The sequence below is a fragment of the Bubalus bubalis genome, chromosome 4, assembly GCF_019923935.1.
Source record: "Bubalus bubalis isolate 160015118507 breed Murrah chromosome 4, NDDB_SH_1, whole genome shotgun sequence".
In the NCBI taxonomy this organism is placed as follows: Eukaryota; Metazoa; Chordata; class Mammalia; order Artiodactyla; family Bovidae; genus Bubalus; species Bubalus bubalis.
The window spans coordinates 154,019,447-154,040,560 of record NC_059160.1 but is presented as its reverse complement, the minus strand read 5'-3'; the positions used below and the strand labels follow the sequence as shown (position 1 = coordinate 154,040,560).

The 21,114-nt window shown below is 55.7% G+C and overlaps 1 protein-coding gene across 4 annotated transcripts in view; it reads right to left on the bottom strand.

Moving 5' to 3' along the window:
• The window catches only part of ZMIZ1 (zinc finger MIZ-type containing 1), a 151,051-nt gene that overhangs the window by 98,113 nt on the left and 31,824 nt on the right, over positions 1-21,114 (bottom strand). For all 4 annotated transcript variants that reach the window (XM_025284815.2, XM_045165585.1, XM_025284816.2 and 1 more), the window contains exons 2-4: positions 14,645-14,753; positions 8,153-8,266; positions 264-369 (exon numbers count right to left, since the gene is read on the bottom strand). In XM_025284815.2, the coding sequence (XP_025140600.1) occupies positions 264-369; positions 8,153-8,266; positions 14,645-14,704 (280 nt within the window). In that variant the 5' untranslated portion in view covers positions 14,705-14,753. The remainder of the gene's footprint in view (positions 1-263; positions 370-8,152; positions 8,267-14,644; positions 14,754-21,114) is intronic.

Below are 21,114 nucleotides of genomic sequence, written 5' to 3'. Positions count from 1 at the left end.
GGGTCACTGTGGTGATGGAATTAGATGATAAGCATCTCCCTTTAGCCCGTTGTAGGGGGTGTGGTGTGCCCTGGACCCCTTCTGGCCCTGAGAGGAGGGACAGGCCCTACCTGTGGGCCAGGTGAGCTGCTGCTCCTTGGAGGCTCACACCACACCTGAACAAACCGAGGCACCAGCCGACAGGGGTGGTGACAGCCCTGGGTTCGAGTCCACTGCCCAGCATGCCTCCCAATGACACCGTGGAGCCCCCAGCCGTCACCTACCGGCAGACTTCGGAGTGAACTTGTCTCGGTTCGCGGCACACACAGCCAGCAGCCGGTAGCCGAGGTCCAGGTCGAATCCTTGCTGAGCTGCCACCCGACTGACCACCTGCCAGCAAGATGGGGAAGAAAGGTGGGGTGAGTCACTGTGCATGCCAGGTCTCTGAACCCAGAGTGATGGATGCGCCCATTTCACAGGTGAGGCGGGAAGACTAAGGCAGGTCCTCAACATTAGGCAGAATTGGGACTCAAAGTGTCTTGTTCAGTCACTCAGCAAACACTGATAAGCACCTCTCCCATGTCAGGTCCTGGGATCCCGGGCTTTGCCCTCAAAGGTGGGCCTGAGCCCAAAGCCCAGGACCTGCTCTTTCAAGGGCCCAAATTTGGCCTCATTCTAGAAGTTGGCAGGCGATGCTGTACCACCATGTTTAGCATGGCCCACGGCCAGGGTCTCTTCTCCCTTCAAACTCCATCGCCCCAAATCTCCGACCCCCAGGAAGTCTCCTATGCCCACCACCTCTCCCCCATCCCTCACTAAGCCCCAGCACCAACCACTACAGGATACTTGCTACTCTCGATACTCCAAGAACAGTCCCCACCCAGCAGCAGCATCCTCTCCTGAGAGAAGCACAGAAGTAGGACTCACCACCTCCCTGGAGCTCCAACTTGGAGCTGCCCAAATGGACTACTAAGAATACCCCAGAGTGCACGGCTGGTGATCGCCAGCTCCGTGCCAAGCGCCCTGCAGTGTCTTGGACCCTAGTCCCCAAACTGCAGGGCCGTCATGCTCAGCCTGGGGTCTGTCGCCAGCGCCAAGCACTGGCCCCCCGCCATGGGAGGCACCTGTAAAAGCACGGGCTGTGCATTTGGACCGGAGGTCCCACCTGTCTCCCCATGAACCTCGGAAGCATGTGCTGGAATGGGGAGAGGCAAGCGGCTGGGAGGGCTGTCAGTCCCGGGGGGCCCATGCAGTGAGGGACAGGGTGCTTGGGATGGCTCACGAATGGCTCTGCAGGCTCACACCTGCCCACTCCCAGGTGTCCCACCAGCCAGATCAACTCCCTCCTGCCTGCCTTCCTCATTAACAGCAGCCGAATTAGGTTTCCTTATTAAGTAGGAAGGACCTTGGAAAATGGAGTCGTTTTAGGAAGCAGCTGGGGTGGCTATGGCTGACTGGGAAAGGAGGGCTCCCAGATGGGGGGCTCACTCTGCCGAGAAAGGGAAGGCTCCGTCACTGAGCCCCTAGAGACCACCTGCTCCAGAGGCATTTCGAGGCCCTCAGAGGGTCTAGGCTGCAATGGAGTTTGGCCCAGCCCCTACAGCCATTAGAAGAGTGCCCCATTGTAGGCTTTAAGGGCTCCCCTGGTAGCTCAGCTGGTAAAGAATCCACCTACAATGAAGGAGATCCTGGTTCGATTCCTGGGTCAGGAAGTCCCCTGGAGAAGGGATAGGCTATCCACTCCAGTATTCTTGGGCTTCCCTGGTGGCTCAGACGGTTAAGAATCTGCCTATAATATGGGAGATCTGGGTTTGATTCCTGTGTTAGGAAGGTCCCCTGGAGAAGGGGATGGCTACTCACCCCAGTATTCTTGCCTGGAGAATTCCATGGACAGAGAAGCCTGGTGGGCTACAGTCCATGGGGTCACAAAGAGTCGGACACGACTGAGCAACTTTCACTTCATTTCATAGGCTTTCTATTTTAGGGGTTCGTTGCAAGAACTCTAGAGCTACAGAGTGTGGGAAAAACACTTGTCTTGGCCAACCCTCTCATTTAAAAACTATGGACACTTGAGGCCCAGAGAGAGAGCGTCCATGGTGCACCAGGAAGGAGCCAGTGGATCCCTCCTTCCAGGACCAGCATGATCTCCTGACCCTGCCTCCCCGCCTCCATCTCCAGGGAGCTCTCTGTGCAGGGAGGAAAAAGGACTTTCTCAGGTTCGAATGTTTGCTCAGCTTCTCTGCTGCACACAGAAGCCCCTGGCGCAGGAATCTTCTGTCTCCCCAGGCCTCTTTCCCACGGGATCTATCTGCCCCTGTACTGCGGCTCTTATGCAACTCCCACCCGGCTCCCCACCCCCATCTGCCACACACGCACCACGTTCCGGAGTCTCCAAGCCACCTCAGGGCCAGTTATTCCTTACTGTTAGTCTCACTGTCCAGGCAGAAAAAATAGGGCCCCTAATCCTTTTTTTTTTTAAATATATATATGCTGCTAAGTCGCTTCAGTTATGTCCGACTCTGTGCGACCCCACAGATGGCAGCCCACCAGGCTCCCCCGCCCCTGGGATTCTCCATGCAAGAACACTGGAGTGGGTTGCCATTTCCTTCTCCAATGCATGAAAGTGAAAAGTGAAAGTGAAGTCGCTCAGTCGTGTCTGACTCTAGCGACCCCACGGACTGCAGCCTACCAGGCTCCTCCGTCCACGGGATTTTCCAGGCAAAAGTACTGGAGTGGGGTGCCATTGCCTTCTCCGAAATACATATATATACACATATATATATATATTTTTGATATGGACCATCCTGTAACCCCTGAACTGGAAGGTGAAGTCTTTTATATAAAATAATCAATTAATAAATTAAATCTTTGTTGTGCTGGGTCTTCGATGCTACACGGGCTTTTTCTAGTTGTGGTGGGGGTGGGGGCTCCCCTCTGGCTGTGGTGCGTGGGCTTCTCGTTGCGGTGTTTTCTCTTGTTGCGGAGCACTGGCTCTAGGCTCATGGGGTTCAATAATTGCAGCACGGGGGTCCAGTAGTTGTAGCGGCCTGGCTTAGTTGCCCTCTGGCATGTGGGATCCTTCTGGACCAGGGATCGAACCTGTGTCCTCTACAATTGGCAGACAGATTCTTAACCACTGGACCACAGGGAAGTCCCTGGAAGGTGAAGTCATAACCACTGGACTGCCAGGGAAGGCCCCAAGACCGCTAATTCCCTCTGGACTGTTGAGCATTCCAGTTATGGAGACAGACACTGCAGAGTAGGGAGAAGGGTCACTGCAGCTCGATGTTGCCTACAGAGCCCTCATTGGTGGGCCAGCCTTGGGGTGGGTGCGAGTGAGCCCGGGCAGTTTTTGGACTAGTGCATCAGGAAGGCTGCTGCTTGTGGGCTATGCTGACACCCTGGTGCAATGAGAATGCTGGCTTCCATGAACGAAGGCTAAGTAAATGCTTTGTAAGCAGTGAGGTGCCAAATTCTCACAATAGTTCTATGGGGTGGTATGACAGTCTCTGTTTTACAGATGAGGAGTCTGAGGGTGAGACAGCTTGGATGCTATGCCAGGCAGTCAGGCTGCAAAGCCTGGGCTCTTTCCACGAGAGGACTTCTTTTTCAACCCACAAAGGGTTAAGGCCAGAACTCCCCATCTGCATGGAGAACCCTCAGGCTCTGGGTTGAGGGCAGAAAGGCAAAGGTCCCTCTGTTTGGCCAATACTGGCTGAACCTGTTGCTCTGCTTCCAAAAAAAGAAAGAAACTAGCTAGATTGAGCAAGAGGGGCCTGGTATTGGTTCTAAGGGCTCTCCTGCAGGCCTGGAAGGGCCTGTCACTAAGTCCCCCAAGCCCAGTATTCAGAAGGGTTATTGGCTTCAACAATTTCCTTTTATCAAGACATAGAGAGGGCAGGGCCTGGCTGAAGGTCACTCAGCGCAAGTGTGGCAGAGCAGGCTAAGCTGGACCCTGCGATCCTGGAGTACTTCGTGCAGCACCCCCGTCTTCCCCAGGCCCAGCCTAAGGACCCCCTGCAAAGTCCCGTGAGGAGGGTCTGATTGTCAGTGGTAGGGAGAGTGGGCTCAGCTGAGTAGGCTCCTGTCGTGTTTCAGGGATGCCTGCTCCCACCCCATGGGTGTGAAGACCCCTCCGTGAAGAGCCTGCGGTGAGCGGCTGCGGCTCCGCTGCCCTCTGCTGGCTGCCTCAGTCCGGTCAGCTTGGCCCAGCCTACGAGGTGCTTCTACGGCTGACTGGTGTGACCTGGCTGTCTGAGACCCAGACCCTGGCGTGCTACAGGTCAGGGAGTCCAGTCCCTCAGGCCACAGAGCAGGAAAACTGGAGCCCAGAGGCGAGAGAACAGGCATGTTCAAGGTCATATGGCAGTTGCGTTAGTCCCATAAAGGCAGTGCGTTGCCTTTGAAGGCAGCAAGTCTCCTGGCTATAAAATAGGACAGATTGTCTAGGAGATGCTAAAGAAGGGGTTCCTGCTCCCAGATGGTGGCTGGATTCTGTCATCCTATGAGGCAGTCACGGGAACTGGCCTGCGCTCCGATCCTGCTCCATCCTATACTGAGCAACTAAAGGCATGTGACTTAACCTCTCAGGGCCTCAGTTTCCTCATCTGTGGAATGGGTACACAATCTCCTCTTTGCAAGGATGACAGCCAGGACCAGGCACACGGCTCAGTGAATGCTGTCTGTGAACGTTCACCCACGACTTCAGTAGTGAACGCTTTGAGGCTGTGGGGACTCCCTCCCTGGAGGGGTGGCAAGGGCCCTGCTGCTGTGCTCACTGGTTTTTGGTTTCTCTTTTCCGTCTCCTCTCATACCTGTCTCCCTTCTCCTGTGTCCTGGCTGCCTCAGCCTTCTGTCTGTTCCTCGAGCAGATCAAGCATGTTCCCCCTCAAGGGAGGAAGGAGGAGCAGGTCCAGAGAGGCCTGACTTTGAGGGGGACCCCCAGAGAGGACAGTCAGCCCTGCTGCTAAGGGGAGGGCCCGGGAAGGAGCTCGTCCAGAAGAGGAAGTGGTACCTGGGCTGACATCCCTTGGGAGAGGTTACAGGTCTTCATCCTGGGGTCAGAGGGCATGAAAGGGAGGGTGGGTAGGGGACTGACAGCAGCCCAACGTTCTTCAACCCAGGGCCAGGCCCTGGTATGGCAAAAATGTGTCCACTTATTTCCTGAGGCTAAATGGTTTTTAATTTATATCCTCCATGTAAGCGGAATCCAGAGGAAGTTGTTTTCAGAGGTCACCGAAAGGGTGAGGGCAACCTGGAGGGCTCAGGTAGCCCTCGGGATGGGAAGGGGTGCGAGTGTGTCTGTGTGTTGGGGGGAACCCTGCCTAGACCCTGTGGGATCGCTTACCTGTCCCATCCCATCCCTCTCCTGGGGCACAGCTGGGTTGAGGATGCCCAGGGGATAGGAGGACTGGAGGCAGGCCCCAGGGCTCTTGCAGGGGCAGCGGTCCCACCCTGGGACTGTAGCAAGCTGCTCCCCCCAACTCTGTTGTCTTGTTTGTAAAACAGGGGTGATAAACCCTTCCTTGCCCCCTTGCAGGGTCTTCACAAGGGTGCAAGGAGATAGTAACAGGGAGACATGTGGGCACCGAGGGTGTCTTCTATAAACCACTTCCCGTGCCCCCTGCCAGCCTTTCCTGCTGCAGGTTTTATAGGGCTCCAAGCAACAATCACACTCAGGTCTCCACAGCTGTGGCCAGTGGCCTGAGTCCCCTTCTGGCTAAGCGGCAGGTAGGGAATGGGGTGGGGTTCAGAGCTGGCCATTCAACCAAGTGAGTGCCTTAAGCTGGGGGCACAGCCGGCACTGGGCTTTTGTCTAAACAGTTTCCTGTGCCTGGGAAGCCATGGCCTCATCCCCCTTCAATCAGATCCTACAGTTTCCCCTGGGCTTCCTCCTCCACGAAGACCTCCATAATCCCTCCATCCTACCCTCCAGGGATGCTCCCCTTCAGAGCTCTTGTCCTCAGATAAATTATATCCCATCACTCACCTGCTGAAGACCCTGCAAGGGCTCCCCACTGCCCTTCCAATCACATCCAAACTCTTCTCGGTCTGCAGCCTCGGGGTCAGCTGGTTTCTGCCCCCCTCTTTGACCTCCTCTTGTACCCCTCGCCCACGCCAGTGATCCTGTCACCTTAGACTGGCATCAAGCCTCAGGGCCTTTGCACTCCCGTTCCCTCTGCTTGGACAACCCTTCCCACTCATCTTCCCTGGCAGACTCCTTTTTGCTCTTCAGGTTGCATCTCCTCCAGACACTTTATGATCACCATCCTGCTCCCTCTTACAGGGTGCTGGGGCACATCCTTAACTTACTCCTTCATGGGCCTTAGTGTCAGCCTCTCCCACAGAAAGCTAAGCTGCTTGCGGGCTCACTGCCCGCCCCTCCAGGGCTGAGTGTGGACTTGGTGAATATTTGCTGAATGAATAGATAAATGTCAGGGCCATGGTGGGGCCAGTTACTGGTCATCTCATGCCCACCTGTCCAGCCGCCTGACCGAGGCCATCACTGGCTTCAGCCTTAGGTCCCTGCAATCTCTAAAGGTCAAGCTCGGGACAGTGAGCACAGCAGCGCTACCCCCTCCCTTCCTCACGACTACCAGCAGCAGGACAGGAGTAACATCTGGCCCTGCCCTTGGGGCTTAGCCTGAGCCAGGATCCCCACAAAGAGGATTAAGGGAGCTGGGTGAGGGAGGGGCAGCCCAGGGGCTGGAGGATGAGGAGGGCTGGGAAGTGCAGGCGGTCGCCTGGTTTGGCCCAGTGGCCCCAAGGGAGCCAGATGGTGTCAGCTTCGGACAAATGGAGAAACCTTGGGAAGGTCTCGGTTGCATCCCTGCCTGGCATCCCTAAAGGCCAGGAATAGAGGTGGATGGGTCCCGACCTGAATCCCAGGTCCACTTCTAACTGGCTGTGTGAACCTGGGAAGGCAGTCCCCACTTCTCAGCTTCCTTCTCTATACAATGAGGATGAAGGCAGGACCAGTCTGCTCTGAGGAGTCAATGAGAAGGCACATCCAGGGGGCCACGCTCAGTGTCGGGCACGGAGGAGGTGCTCTGCAGGGACGGCCTGTTGCCTCTCTCCTGTCTGGAGGTATTTTCAGAAAACATGGCGGCCTTGGGTTGCACCCACTGTTCCTGCCTGATGAGGCGTACATCTTGGCCCCTCCTCCCCAAGTGCTGGGGTAGCCAGGCTCCCCGGAAATCTGTTTACCCACATTCCCTTCAAAGCTGACTCTGGACGGTCTGAGCAGCTGTCCCCACTGGCCACAGAGGTGCCCTCACATTTATGGATACAGGCCACGTGGCTGGGGACAGTCATAAGCTTTGAGCTCCTTCCACGTGGCTGTCAGCCAGCGGGCTCCTAAGCTTGGCAAATCAAATTGCTAGCCCTGGGCCTGGCCTCTGCCCAGCTTGGATCCTAGACCCTTACCAGGATGAGTTAACTTCAGTTTCCTGGATTCTGCTGCACATCTGGGCCCTGGCGTGCTCTGCTCCACATGCTCAGGACACTCTTGCTATCCTCGGGTGCTGGTACAGGTTATCAGACCCCTACAGACGGATCGGGGGCACCTTTCCTGTTTTCTGCAACCTGCCCCACCACCAAGATGGGTACCACTTCCCTTCTCCGTGTTCCCTCCACCTTCTCATGATCTCCTCAGCTGTCTCTTCCCACAGCTATCTCCCCACTGAAGAGGGAATCTTTCCCATCTTCAATTTCCCAGGACTTAGCAGAGGGGATTGTGCATGATAACTGAGAGATCAATCAGTGTTTATTTGGATAGATGGATAGATGTAATAGAAGCTGAATAAATGCTTATATGAATGAATAGATGAATGGATGGCTGTAAAAAGAGCTCAACAGATGTTTACCGAAGTGAATGAATGAATGGATAAAAAGAGGGTTGAAAACCTTCAAGAGTCTCTCTGCTTTACTTATGATGGAACACTTACTCTCAAAAGTTTGGAACTCTTCGAAGTAGGATCATGTCTTTCTCATCAAGGGTAAAGAACACACGTAACCCCCCAAAATGTGTCTCCCCATCAGACTAGATTCCCTGCAGGTGTAAGCCTGTCAGGGGTCCATGCAGACGGGTCCTCCCCTCCAGCCGCAGCCCAACACATGAGTCCCCAGCCATCCTCCCTGGGTGTAGGCACAGGCCGGGAAGACACAGACTCACCGTCAAACAGCCCATCAGGCTCTGCTCAAAGGGCCGCTGGAAGGCTCGCGGGTCTCCACACCAGTCCAGCAGCTCCGTGGCGGCATTGTGGAAGTTGGCGGGGTTCTGTAAGTGCTGTGGGAGAGGGAGAGGAGGCAGCGTGAGGCTCCAGAAGTGAGGCCAGTGCAGTGTGAGGGAGTCCCGGGCAGCAAAGACCCCAGGTTTCCCTGGGGAGGAGACACACAGGATGGGGCAGGCAGGATTAATTTCTCTCAAACTCCTCATTCACTTTCCCCCTGAATCTCCACTCCAGCCTGCTTTCTGATGGGATGGGAACTGCGACCCCATTGCAAAGATGGAAAAACTGAGGTCTAGAAAAGGGCAATGACGTTAGATATTAAAGTGTTTTCTGGATGCTGGCAGTAGGGGTTAGGAAGCCCTGTAGGGTTCAAGAGGGTGGTGTGTGGCTCCCATCCTTGGAGCTGGTTCTCCCTGAGTCAGGACAGACTGGCCCTGGAGATTCCTTATTGATGAGCACCCCCCACCCCCACCCCCTGCCTCGCAAACCACCACCATCACCACAGCCCAGGTCTGCATGCCACCTGCTCTGGCTCCAGCAAGCCCTGCTGGAGCCAAATAGCAGGAGCAGGGGGCACAGAAAGAGGTCTCCAGGCCACACCCAGCTGGGAAGGTGCACTCAAGCACAAGGCGCCCAGGTGACTGTCACGTCGTGATGAGGTGCATGTGGCTCAGCCATTCCTGTTCCCCTCACCCAGGATTCCTGGGCTCAGGGATGCTGGCGTTGCTGGGAGGGGCCCCTGCCTGAGCTCAGACCCCACCCAGTTATGGGGTCTAAGTCAACAGAGGCTGAATTCTGGTGCCAAGGCTTCTAGATTCTGCTTCAGAGCCGGGCCATGGGGCTGACGGGGGGAGGGGGGGAGGGGAGGGGGCTGCTGCAGCTTTCCCTTCCTTCTTTAACGCTGATCCGAGTCTTCCTAGGCCAGGCCGAGTTAGGCATCGAGTCCAGGGTCACGGAGCATGTTGGGGCAGAGTTGGGACTTCAGGGCTGAATGTGACTCCCTGTGAGGTCCCCAGCAGGACAGGCAGAAGGTGTCCACAGGGGGTGGAGTAGAAGCCAGCTGCAAAGGGGATCCCCATGTCTTTGGTGCCGGGAGAGACTGGGAACAGCAGCTGCCCTCGGACCAGTGACTTGCTCCCACCCTGCAGTGAAGGTCTGTCTTGGAGCCAAGGCCGGGAGGGGTCTCAGGAGCTGCCAGGTCCCAGAACTGCATGGCGAGCAGGATATGCTGGGGGAGCCCCCTGTGGGGCTGGGGCCCTGGAATCACGCTGTCTTCACCCACAACTGTCTACTGACCTAGGGCATCCTCTCCCGTCTCAGCCTCAGTCACCCTACCTGTAAAATGGGGATGGTAGATCATGGCTTAGTGGTGGGGATTTTTGTTTCCTTTAGAGTTCCATGATTGCTATTACAATGTGGTTTATGAAAGGCCAGATTTAAAAATGGATGGTGGAAAGAGAAACGCATCTGAGTATTCTCCCTCCGTGGGAGCAAAGGGACAGGGAGAGGTGAAGCAGGGAAAGAGGGCAGGTGTGCAAGCTCTCTGTCACGGGGCCGTGGTGAAGATTAAACAAGAGGAGGCTTACACGGCCCCTGGCAGAGCGCCTGGCACGTGGGGCTGCCCTTGGCCCTGACTCTGTCTTCCAAAGGCTCCTCTGGAGGAGCAGCTGCACTCAGCACCTCCTGCCCCGGCTACACACACACACACATACACACACATACACACACGGCTCTTTCTGCAGACAGAGCTCATTGCATATGAAGATAGGAGGATGTCCATGGCTGGAAGCAGACCCTCTGAGCAGGCAGCAGTGGGCCCTCTGACTCCCGTGTCCTCTCTAAAACCTGCCCCCTCCAAGCCCATGGGCAGCATCTGGTCTCCGCGTGGAAAGCCATGCAAATCGGTTAATCCCCTGCCCAGCAGCTTCCCTCTGCTAACCAAGTTATTCCGTTTATTTACGTGATGTCACACCCAATTAACAGGGTCAGCAACCGCCGCATGGTGCTCTCAGAGTTGCCCACCCACAGCATCCCATCTTTGACATCCTTTTTTGGGGCTTTAGGCTTGCAAGGGGTCTCCAAGGCCAGTCTCATGGGTCCAGTTTTGTTTTGGCCCCAGGCAACCAGCCTTCCATATCTGGCCAGCCCACCTCTGAGCTTCTCCACTTTTGCCCCAGCCAGCTCATGAGGTCTTTGATCTGGGCTATGGGAGGTGACTCGTGGGTGCAACTCATTGGTACAAAAGACCTCAGGCATCCCATTTGGTAGCTACTGCTCAGTGGCTGTGCGGCCTTGGCCAAACCTCCACCCACTCTGTGCTCTGTTGTCCATTTAGAGACTCTGAGGTGGCTGAGGGATGCAGTGAAATGAAGAGGACCCCATCTCAGCCACTGAGTCTCACAGCCCTGGATGTATTCCTGAGATTCAGATCTCTCTTCTGCAAAATGGGATGGGGACAGCGTGCAGGGCTGCTGCAAAGTGTAGAAACAACATCCGTAATGGCATCCCCATTACAGAGCAGGTGTCAGGCAAGACTGCTATTGCTCGGTACACTAGGACCTCTCTATGGCTTCTTGTTTCTCCTCCAAGCTCCCCCAGAATAGAATTAGTGCCCCCTTCATCTCCAGAACACCCCAAACTGGCATGAGGCCAGGTCCATGCAGAAATGGTTTGTGAGCAGTTAGCTGCCCAAGGCATGCTATGTGTATAGAGCAGGCCAGCAATCTCGTAGCTTCAGACTAGGTCCCCAGTGGTACTTGGAGGGCCAGGACTGGGTGGGGTGAGCTTGGCAACCCTTTGATGATCTGGGGATGGGAGTACAGACGTGAATCACAGGCAGAGTCCTCCCTGGCTGCGGCTGTTACTGGATACTAACAGCCCACCCCCTGACCAGGAAGCCTGCTCATCTCTGTAATTCCTCAGAAGACCTTCCTAGGCTATATCCACTGGCCACTGAATCTGCTAGAGCAGGAGCTGGGGACACCAGTGCCCAGATGAAGTGATGAATGCATCTTATCAATCCATCTGTGAATCAAATGACCCATCCATCCATCTACCCATCCATCCATCCAAAAATGAATCAGTTCACCCATGCATCCATCCACTTGTCCACCTACCCATTCATCCATTCTCTACTTTATCCATCACTCATCCATCCATTCATCTACCTACTTATCTTTCATTCCATCCAGAGTTTATCCAACCACCCACTTATCCATTCGTTCATCATTTCTTTATCCATCCATCATTTATATCCACCCACCATCCACTCACCTAACTGCCTATCCATGTGTCCACCCATCTATCCATCCATCCATCCATCCATTCCCTCAGCTACTGATCTGTGATCACCTACCCCACCCCCATTCTTCCCCAACATATTTAGGCCCCACCCTGGCCTGGACTCTGCTGACGTACGATGAATACAGCTCATCTTCTGCCCCTGAGGAACTCAGCCTGGAGGGAGACCTGATGCACACCCTGCGGGGCTTACAGCTTAAGGGAGAAAGAGCAGGATGGGAGCGGTAACTGGGTGCCCAGGGAGCACCAGGGCTCAGGAAGGGGAAGTGCAGAGACTCAAAAGGGCACCTGAGGTTTGGGGAGGCTGCTGTGCAGGAATTAGTTGATTGGCATGGCTTTGCACGTGGTGCCCAGATGTGCCTGTGGGGACAATTTAAGGCATGTCCTAGAGAGGGCACCGGTTCTCCCAGCACCTGAAGCTCAGAAAGCACAAAGGCAGCTGAGCCAGAGGTCTGGAGAGAAGACGGACAGACGGCTGGGTGCTCGGGGGCTGGCAAGTGCCAGCAGTGGCGAGAACCAGGGCGGGTGGACAGGGAGGGCTGCACTGTAAGTCAGGCAGGGTGGAGAGTCGGAGGCTCTGAGGCCCTGATGGGAGCCACAGCTCCACCAGCCAGAGGAAGGCACAGCCAACGCATGCATCATCCTCAGAACGTGCAGACCTTTCTCTTCTGATCTGTCTAGGGGATGTCTGAGAATCAACAGTCTTCAGTCACCACGGCTGCCCTCTGGGGCAGCTGAAGAGCAGACAGACATCAGCGCTGAGCTGTGTCTGACTGGAGATGCGGGAGCAGCGTGGAGGACGCAGGGAGCTCTGGACAGCCCAGGGGCATCTGGACAGCCTGCTCACCCTCACAGATGAGCCACAGTCTGGCCCAAGCACAGAGCTATGTAGTGTGTTTGTGTGTGTGTGCATGCGTGCAGACATGTGTGTGTGGGGTAGGTCAGGCGAGGACAGTGGAGACGATCCCTGGCTTTTAAGCAGCTCCAGGACCCAATGACTGGCTTGCATCATGATGCCCATTTACAGACGATGGGAGATGAAGTGGCAACTTAATCAAGGTCAGGAAACCAGCGAGTGGTGGAAGGGAGACTCAGGCTTACTGACTGGTGAATCTGAGTCCATGTGCCATGCTTGGAGAGGCTGCTCCTGCGTGAGCTCCGGACCCTGCTGGACCCCTGGGTAGCCCAGCGGGTAAAGGGCTCCCTGATTATTGCAGAGAATCAGATGCAGGGAGAAAAGTCAAGTTGTGAGTAGGTTGTAGGGGGAGCTGTTTGCCCAGCAGCACACAGAGGGCTCGGGCACAGGGGCTTGACTGTATTACTGGGCGTGGAGCCTCTGACAGCTGATCCCTCCTGGGCGGGAGAAACTGGGTCAAAGGCAGAGCTGGGAGAGAGCCCCACGGAGCCTAGAGGAGGAGAAGAAGGAGGAGGAGGGATGGGCAGGGGAGGAGGAGCCCATCGTCTGGTTTCTATTCTGTGACCGTGAACAGAGGCGTAATTGGCGTTTGGGAGAGCTGTTCGGCTGAGTTCAATCTGTAACAAGTCGTCTTCAATTTCCTCTCCGCAGACCCAAGGCCCCGGCTTCCGAGATTGCTCTGCTTGATGCTAATGAGAGGACGCACATCCCTCATCCCCGCCGACTAGCCTCAGTTCCCCTGGGCCCTGGGGATCGGGGAGGGCAGGCAGGGTAGGGGTGGGGCTGTGAGCTCTGCCCCCGCCTCCCCTGGGGGGTCCTGAGGCTGGAGGCCTACACTGGGTCCCCAAACTGCCAGCTAAGCCCACCTACGCCAGGGGCCTCGCCCCAGCACTCCCCTCCCCTAAGACATCCCCTGTCACTGAGACACCAACGACAGCGCCCCCAGCACAATTAGCAGATCATCTGCCACCAGGCCAGGCTACGCGCTCCACTCATAATGTCCTCAGAGCATCCCATGAGGATGGCCTTACTGGACCCGCTTGATAGGGAAAACTGAGGCTCAGAGAAACAGGGCCAGGCCTGATCTCAGCGATCACACTGTGGGTACACGGAGGAGTGAGGATTTGGGCTCGGGTCTGTTTGATGTCAAAGCCTCTACTCCTTCGCTCTATCTCCTCTTTCCTGGAGTAAAATATCACCGGAGTCTGTGCACGGACATGCTGCCTTTGGCTTCAGGGAGCCTGAGCCCAGAGGGAGGGCGCATCACTCCTGATCACCACTAGGGGGCGCCTGCCTGCCCAGGCTCAACCAGGCTTCTTAAAGTGGGGACTTCCGAGCCCACTGTGAAGGGTTCCCTATGTCTGAATAATCCACACAGAGAGCGTGTGTGTGTGTGCCAAGTCGCTTCAGTCGTGTCCGACTCTGTGGGACCCCATGCACTGTATCCCTCCACGCTCCTTTGTCCATGGGACTCTCCAGGCAAGAATACTGGAGTGGGCTGCCATGCCCTCTTCCAGGGGATCTTCCCGACCCAGGGATCAAACGCCTGTCTCTTTTGTCTCCTGCATCGGGAGGTGGGTTCTTCACCACTAGCGCCACCCGGGAAGCCCCGGCAGGCAAATCACCGCTTACGCTTGATGTGAGCATAGGCAGGAAGGGGAGCTCGCACCCTCGGGGACGAGGCCCTCCCTGAAGCAGTGGGCTGCACTCTGTGACTTTAGGCGACAGCTCTCTTCCCCATTCTGTGCCTCGGTTTCTTTTTCTGTAAGATGATTGATTTTCCAAGACCTTTCCTTTTCTATTTCTTTACAAAGAACCACTAGAGCAGAGAGGCGGAGAGCTTGGGTCTGGGAGGGACATTAGGCACTTCACTGCATCCTCAAAGCAACCCAGAGAGCACAGCGGAGCCCAGAGAGGGCATGACACTGCTTCAAAGTCACACAGCTGGGAAGGACAGGGAAGGGGTGAGGCATAGCTGGCATTTGAACCCAGCGGAGTGATTCTAATGTGAGGCTGGTCCATGCCAGTTCTCACGAGGTGGGTGGTCGAGGAGCCTCAAGCAGTCGGGCCTTGCCGACCATCACCTCCACCCAGCATCTCAGGTGCTTACTACACAGTACATATCAGTCCCCCCTCCGCTCTGCCTGCCTCGCCTGCCCTGCCCTTGCCAGCAGCCAGGCTGGCAGAGGAGGTGGCGGGAGCCCGGCTGCATACCCACCTGCTTGATGCACTGCAGTCGGTCGTTGGTCTGTTGGATGTGCCTGTCCATAGAATTCATTCTGGCCGTTTCGCTGGGCTCTACCCGAGAGCCATGAACGTTGTCCAGCCTGTGAAGACAAAGGACAGTGGGTGTCACTGGGGCTGTGCCAGGCCTGCCGGCCTCTGCCCCGGGGCAGCCTTGGGCTGGGAGGAGGAGCTATGCCCATGGCTGCCCAGCCCTTCTCTAGGCTCAGGGCAGGAGGTGTTCCTGGGTGTTCTTTGCGGGTGGCTCATGTGAGCACTGGGCAGGCAAGGCCAACGCACATGTCTACACGCACGTGTGTGTTGGGTGGTGGCGGTGGCCATGGCAGCCCCATCCTCAGGTTCTTGCTGCAGGACTTAGCCCGCTTGCTGTGGCTGTGTGTGCACGTGTGCGCAGAGATCTCCCCATGAGACAGCCCTGACTGCAGCATGTATCGTTTAAGGCGGCAATCCTGCCGTGGGTGCCCTCCCCGCATCTCCCATGCCTTGGAGTTTACAAACCACAATTGCATGTTTCCCCTTTGCTCTCCCAGGAAAGAAAGAGGGTAGCCATCAGCACCACTTCCCTTTTCCAAACAAGAAGACTGAGGTTCAGAGAGAGGAAGGGAGTTACCTGGGGTGGCACAGGGAGCCCGAATTGGGCCCCGGGACTCTGACTGCAAGTTCCTGGCCGAGTGGTTGGGGCACAGGGCTGTCCCACTCAGCAGGCTCACTCTTCCTGAATGATGCTGGGCCTGGGGCAGGTGAGCATGTGTGTGACGAGGTCCCCTCGGTTCCGCAAAGCCCGTGGAGCCCCTAGGCTTCTCCAGGGAGGCCACGAGTGCAAAGGCAGAGATGGAGGAGAGGCAGACAGATGGAGAGAGGTTCAACTCTGGCCCTCCCGCTGCTCAGGAGTCCGGGTTACCAGGCCTAAGCAGAAGTCTGCTCCTCACTGGCTGTTTGTCTTCCCATAACCCCAGGGCATTTCTGGCTGCAGACACCTGGGTCAGACACAAGGGACTCAGCAGAGGTTCCCCACCCCTGGCCTTCTCTGCTATCCCCAAACCTGGCCCCCTGAAGGCCTTTCCTCTCTGGGCCTGTCACCAAACGTCCCATCCACCAAGCACTTGCTGTGCGCTGGGCCCTTGCATTCTCTCCTCAATCCTCACACCCGCTCTGTGAGATTAGAATCGCCTCCATTTTACAGATGAGGAAACTGAGGTCTGAGATCTCCCATGGCAAGTGGTGGTTTGGACTGTGTCTGCCTGTCTGCTCCCATGTCCTGTCTCTCTGCCCCCACCCTGGTTCAGGAAGCTGATAGTCTGCCTGACCACAGCCTTGGGAAGAAGGCCCTGTTCCTCTTCCAAGGAGCTCTTCACCACACAGCTCTTCTCAAGCACTTATTGTTCCATTTGTGCTTGAAAAGGCGACTCACTGGCGTGGTTCAAAAATCCCAGGTATCCAGGGTCATGCTGGCGTTGTCCCCTGCCCCCAGGGACCCTTCTGGAGAGAACCAGTGTCATCTGCCTCCTTCTGAAGGACTCAGAGAAGCAAATACCTATGTGTACTATCCTCTGCCACCCCTTAAGAAGTATAAAATGATAGCATTCTGCACACACTCTCCGGACCTCGCTATTTTCCTCTTAAGGATATCTCAAAGTGTGTTCCACACCAAGACATAAAGAGCCTTTTCAGTTTTTAATGGCTGCACAGCATCCCAGGCACTGATGAGTCATTTATCCAACTGCCATCTGAACGTCCACCCCGGCCAGGTGCTGTTCTAAGGCCTGAGGCCCTAGACAAGGCCCTTCTGCTCCAGGGGCTCACACTCTAGCCCGAGATGAGGCCTGCGCTAGCCCCAGATTTCTTCATTGCAAACAGTGCCAGAGGATCGCCTTTTATATCAGCCACATCATCATGTGTGAATTAATCTAGAGAACACACTCCTGGAAGTGGAGTTTCTGGGTCATTCGGGCATCTTTGCACTTTGATCAGTGCTTGCTGGGTTCATCTTATCTTGTAGCTCTCCAGCAAAAATGTAAAAATGTGGGTAGCATCCCCACATTGATCTCTTCTACCCTCACCCTTCCAGCGTTCTTCCTATCACACCGCCTATCACACATTTACACACCCAGATATACAACTTCTCCATCACTTATCCATCTAGATGCTTGTCTGTCCATCCATCCACCCACCCATCCATCCACCCATCCATCTTTATTCTCCACTTGTCCACCCTTGCATGCTTCCAACTCACCCAGTAAATACTTGTCAACATCGTATACTGTGCTAACTCTATGGAACATGGTGAGGTGAAAATGGAATCATTTTCTTGAGCTCATGGAACTCTTGGTCCAAGCTTCTATCTACTCCACGTCACCTTTTATATGACTATTTGTTGAACTCTTCTTATGTCAAGTGCTGGTCCAGGCACTAGGCATAGACACGGTTCCTATATCCTCACTTTACAGATGAGGAAACAGGCTCGAAGGTGGTCTCTCAAGCACCACATGGTACACAAAGAGCTGGGCCTGTCCAGCCCCCACCCAGGGCATGAGCGAACACTGGTTACCAGGGCGCCAGTTACAGACTGCTGTTTCCACAGCTAGCAAGGCAGGGGCACTGAGCCAAAGGGCCTCATTAAAACGGAGGAGCCTGAAGGGAAGCCAAAGGGAACCCCAGGTCTGTGCAGATCTCAATTCCCTGCCCACAGGCAGTAGCCAACCAGGACAAAAGGCCTGCGCTGGCCCATGTGGCCAGCAGGGGGTGCTGTTGATGAAGATAACTGCCCAGGGGGTTAGAAATCTGAACTCTGGAAATTTGGTGAGGGATCTCAGAGGGTAAAGCGTCTGCCTACAATGCGGGAGACCTGGGTTCAATCCCTGGGTTGGGAAGATCTCCTGGAGAAGGAAATGGCAACACACTCCAGTATTCTTGCCTGGAAAATCCCATGGACGGAGGAACATGGTGGGCTGCGGTCCATGGGGTTGCTAAGAGTCGGACACGACTGAGTGACTTCACTTTCACTTTTCACTTTCATGCATTGGAGAAGGAAATGAAACCCATTCCAGTGTTCTTGCGTAGAGAATCCCAGGGACGGGGGAGCCTGGTGGGCTGCCGTCTATGGGGTCGCGCAGAGTCGGACACGACTGAAGCGCCTTAGCAGCAGCAGCCACGCTGACTCATGCGCTGTCCTATCTGGAGGCCTATGTGGCCTGAGATAGCTCCTGGATTCAAAGGTGCTCAGAATATCATTGACCAAAGGTGCCTTGAGTTCTTCCACCACCTCGAGTTCAGCTGGTTTTATTCTTGGGGGGCCTGAGGACCACAGGTGGAGTGTCTAAGGCCACACAGCACCTCTGAGCTAGATCTAGATCGCAGGGGGCTTTACTCCCAGACCCGGGCTCCATGTTGTAGGAACCAAGACATGAACGGTGGGCGTGGGACACCTGTGAGACCCAGAGGGTTGAAAGGAGAGACATCACATATCGCAGGGACGACTGCAAGTAGTGTGTGTCTCAATCTATACAAGAACAAAACGTCTAGGTGGTTAAGGGGACACTCACAGGTGAGGCGACAGTTCTAAACCACTAGGATCAGTGGAGAATTGGGGCTAGTAACACCCGGAATGGATGGGCTAGTGCTTCCAGCCCATGAAGGAGGAGGGTCAAGGCCTAGAAGGCTAAAGATCACAGACATGAAGAGAAGAGAGGGTGCTGAAGGAGGCATGAAAACGGTGGCTCCCTGAGGGGCAGTGTGAGATTTCCCATTAGCTCTGCATCTGCTGTGTTCAGGCACTAGGCCAGGCCCTGTGCATTGCTGATTCACTTAATCCTAAAAGGTTCAGAGAGATGAAGTGACTTTCCCAGGGTCACACAGCTGGGACGGTGTTGGGCTGATTCAAACCCTCCGCTTTTTTAACCAGAGGCATGTTCTTTCCAATCCTCCAAGACTGGAGGTCAGAGCCTCCTGGAAGTCCCCACCCAAGACTGTGCGAGAGCCCAAAAAGATGTGCCCCTGGCACCTGTCCACACCCATCCACTTGCTTCCAAGGCCATCCCAGTGCCGCTGGGCTCCCTGCATGCTGGCTGCTGCGGGAAAGTGGGAGCGCTCAGCGGCCAGCAGAGGTCGCCCTCCACCACAGGAGCACTGCTGGGCCTGGCTGCTGCTTCCCTCCTTCCAGCTTGGACACCTCTAAACCTTTACGCTCGCTTCAAATCCTCAGTGGTGGCTGTAACTCCAGTGCCCGCTGCGGCCAGGCTCCCTCCCAACTGGAGACCACTGGTGGCCAGGCCCTGGGTGTACCCACGCCTCGGCCCTTCCTGCCACGTTTGCCTCTGAATGGAGCGTGGGCTCAGGCGGTCCACCCCTGTGGTGCCTGGCCCTCTGTCCTGGTCTGAGCAGCCAGCAGCCTGCAGGAGATGCAAGGCTAGTCAGTGTGGGGACCTGGAGGCAGCCCAGCTCTGCCACCCTCCTTGGTTTTCCGTCTGTAAAACGAAGCCTAGCCGGCTGCTGGCAGGTCTTCAAACTCAACATCTTAGGATTTTGGTGTCAGGAGCTCCAGCTGTTTGGAAAACGCATCTCAACAAGTATAAGATGGTTTGACTCTAGAATTGCAAAGCCTGTCTGGAGACAGGCCTGCGGGGAGCCTGCTGGCCCAGGGAACTCCGGGGGTGGTCACTGTTCCAGGGTCACCTCAGACCTCAGATGCTTCCCCTTTCTCTGTGACATGCTTTTCCTTGAAGCTAATGCTCGACTTGACTTAAATGCGTGTAGGTAGGTTTTCCAACGGTGACATCTGGGTTAGCTTCCCAGCTCACAGGGGAGTGCTTGAAAGGGCCAAGCTCTCATTTCGCACGACTCACCACTAGTAGGGGAGTTCGGGTGAGTCCAGCCTCAGGGGAGCTCAGCACAGAAGATGCGCTCAAGGAAAGCTTGCTGCCCTCAGGCAAGTAGGGCGGCTCGGAGAGTAGACTGTGGAGAGTGGAAAGGGCGCCTGGGGACCACATGGTCCTGGTGGGATGGTAGGCAGGGGCGGAGAGAGGGGATGGACACAGGGGAAAAAGGATGAGTGGGACTGGAACCCACCTTGCTGGGCCTAAGGAGAGACCTGGGCCACCTCCTGGCTCCCTGGCAGATTCTCACCTGGTCTCACCTCCAAAATGTTGGAGGAGGGACATGGCCCTCATAGGCTCCTCCTTAGAAATAGAGAGTGAGTTGCTCTAACCTGCTCCATGGAAAGTGGGGCCCTGGAACCTTGGAGGCAGCTCCCTAGGGCTGGTATCAGGGGTACTAACATCAGTGTGTTTTATTTTCCCCCTTTGAGGCCAACAAGTTAACTGGTATACTTAACAAACGTGAACTCAGCCAAGAGGCTTCTGCATCTGTGTGTGCACACCCACATGCTTACCCCCTTTGCACACATGTATAGGTACATGCACACACTTGAGTGCTGACCCAGACGCACGGAGCACACACATCTCCTGACAGTTTGCACAGGCAAGTGGCGGGTCCCCAGGGGAGCCGTGTGAGCAGCGGTGTGCAGAAACGATTCAATCACCATGCACATCTGCAGCTCGGGTCCCCCGGGACGAGCGGTGCTAGCAGCAGGGGTGGGGGGGCTGTACCTACAGTCTGCAGAGCAGAGGCTGCATTCCAAGCCATCGTCATGGCCAGGGAGCTTGGAATGCGCCTGCTGCTCAGCGTGGTGGGAGATCTGGGGTTCCAGGGGATGCATCCTGGTCGGCCGGTTTACCAGCTCTCGGACTCTAAGAGGGGTGAATGTTGTGGGCCCTGGGTTCAGCAGTGACCTCTGTGTGACAGTGTCAGCCCCTGTCTGGCCCCCACCTCCCACTACTCCCCGTTGATCCCATATCCTCCACGTGGGGCTGCTGCCTGCCTCTGGGACCGTGTTCTGAAGATCACACCTCTAGGTCTTTACCTCTGTGCCTCAGCCCACAATGCCTGGCCCCCTTCATCCATCAACGCCTGGTTTGGTGGTCACCCTCTTGGCTGGTTTCCCCCAGCGGAGCCACTCACTTCTGTGTCCTCAGTGCCCCATCACGAACCCCCAATTTGGTGGTACTAGATAAGGGCGATGTCTTTGCATCTGGCTCCCTCATCAGTTGAGATGTCTTGCAGTTATGGATTCCCAGAGTCTAGCCTAGCCTAGGGCCTGGTACTCAGTGGGTGCTCAGCAATGCTCATTAGATGGATGGATGGATGGGTTTTCAGCAAGAAGTCAGTCCTAATCGGAGGATCTTACCAGGGAGACTCTGATAAGCCAGGCTGGGGCTCCCAGAGAGTGATACATGTATCACTAGAGGAACAAGGATGATTCTAGGTGGTCCATGGGCAAAGATTGTACATTTTCATAGTGAAGTATTTGGACTAGAACAGTGATCACTGGCGAGTCTGTGGATATTATTATTTGGGATGAGGTTAAATAAGGGAGGGACGGCAAACCTG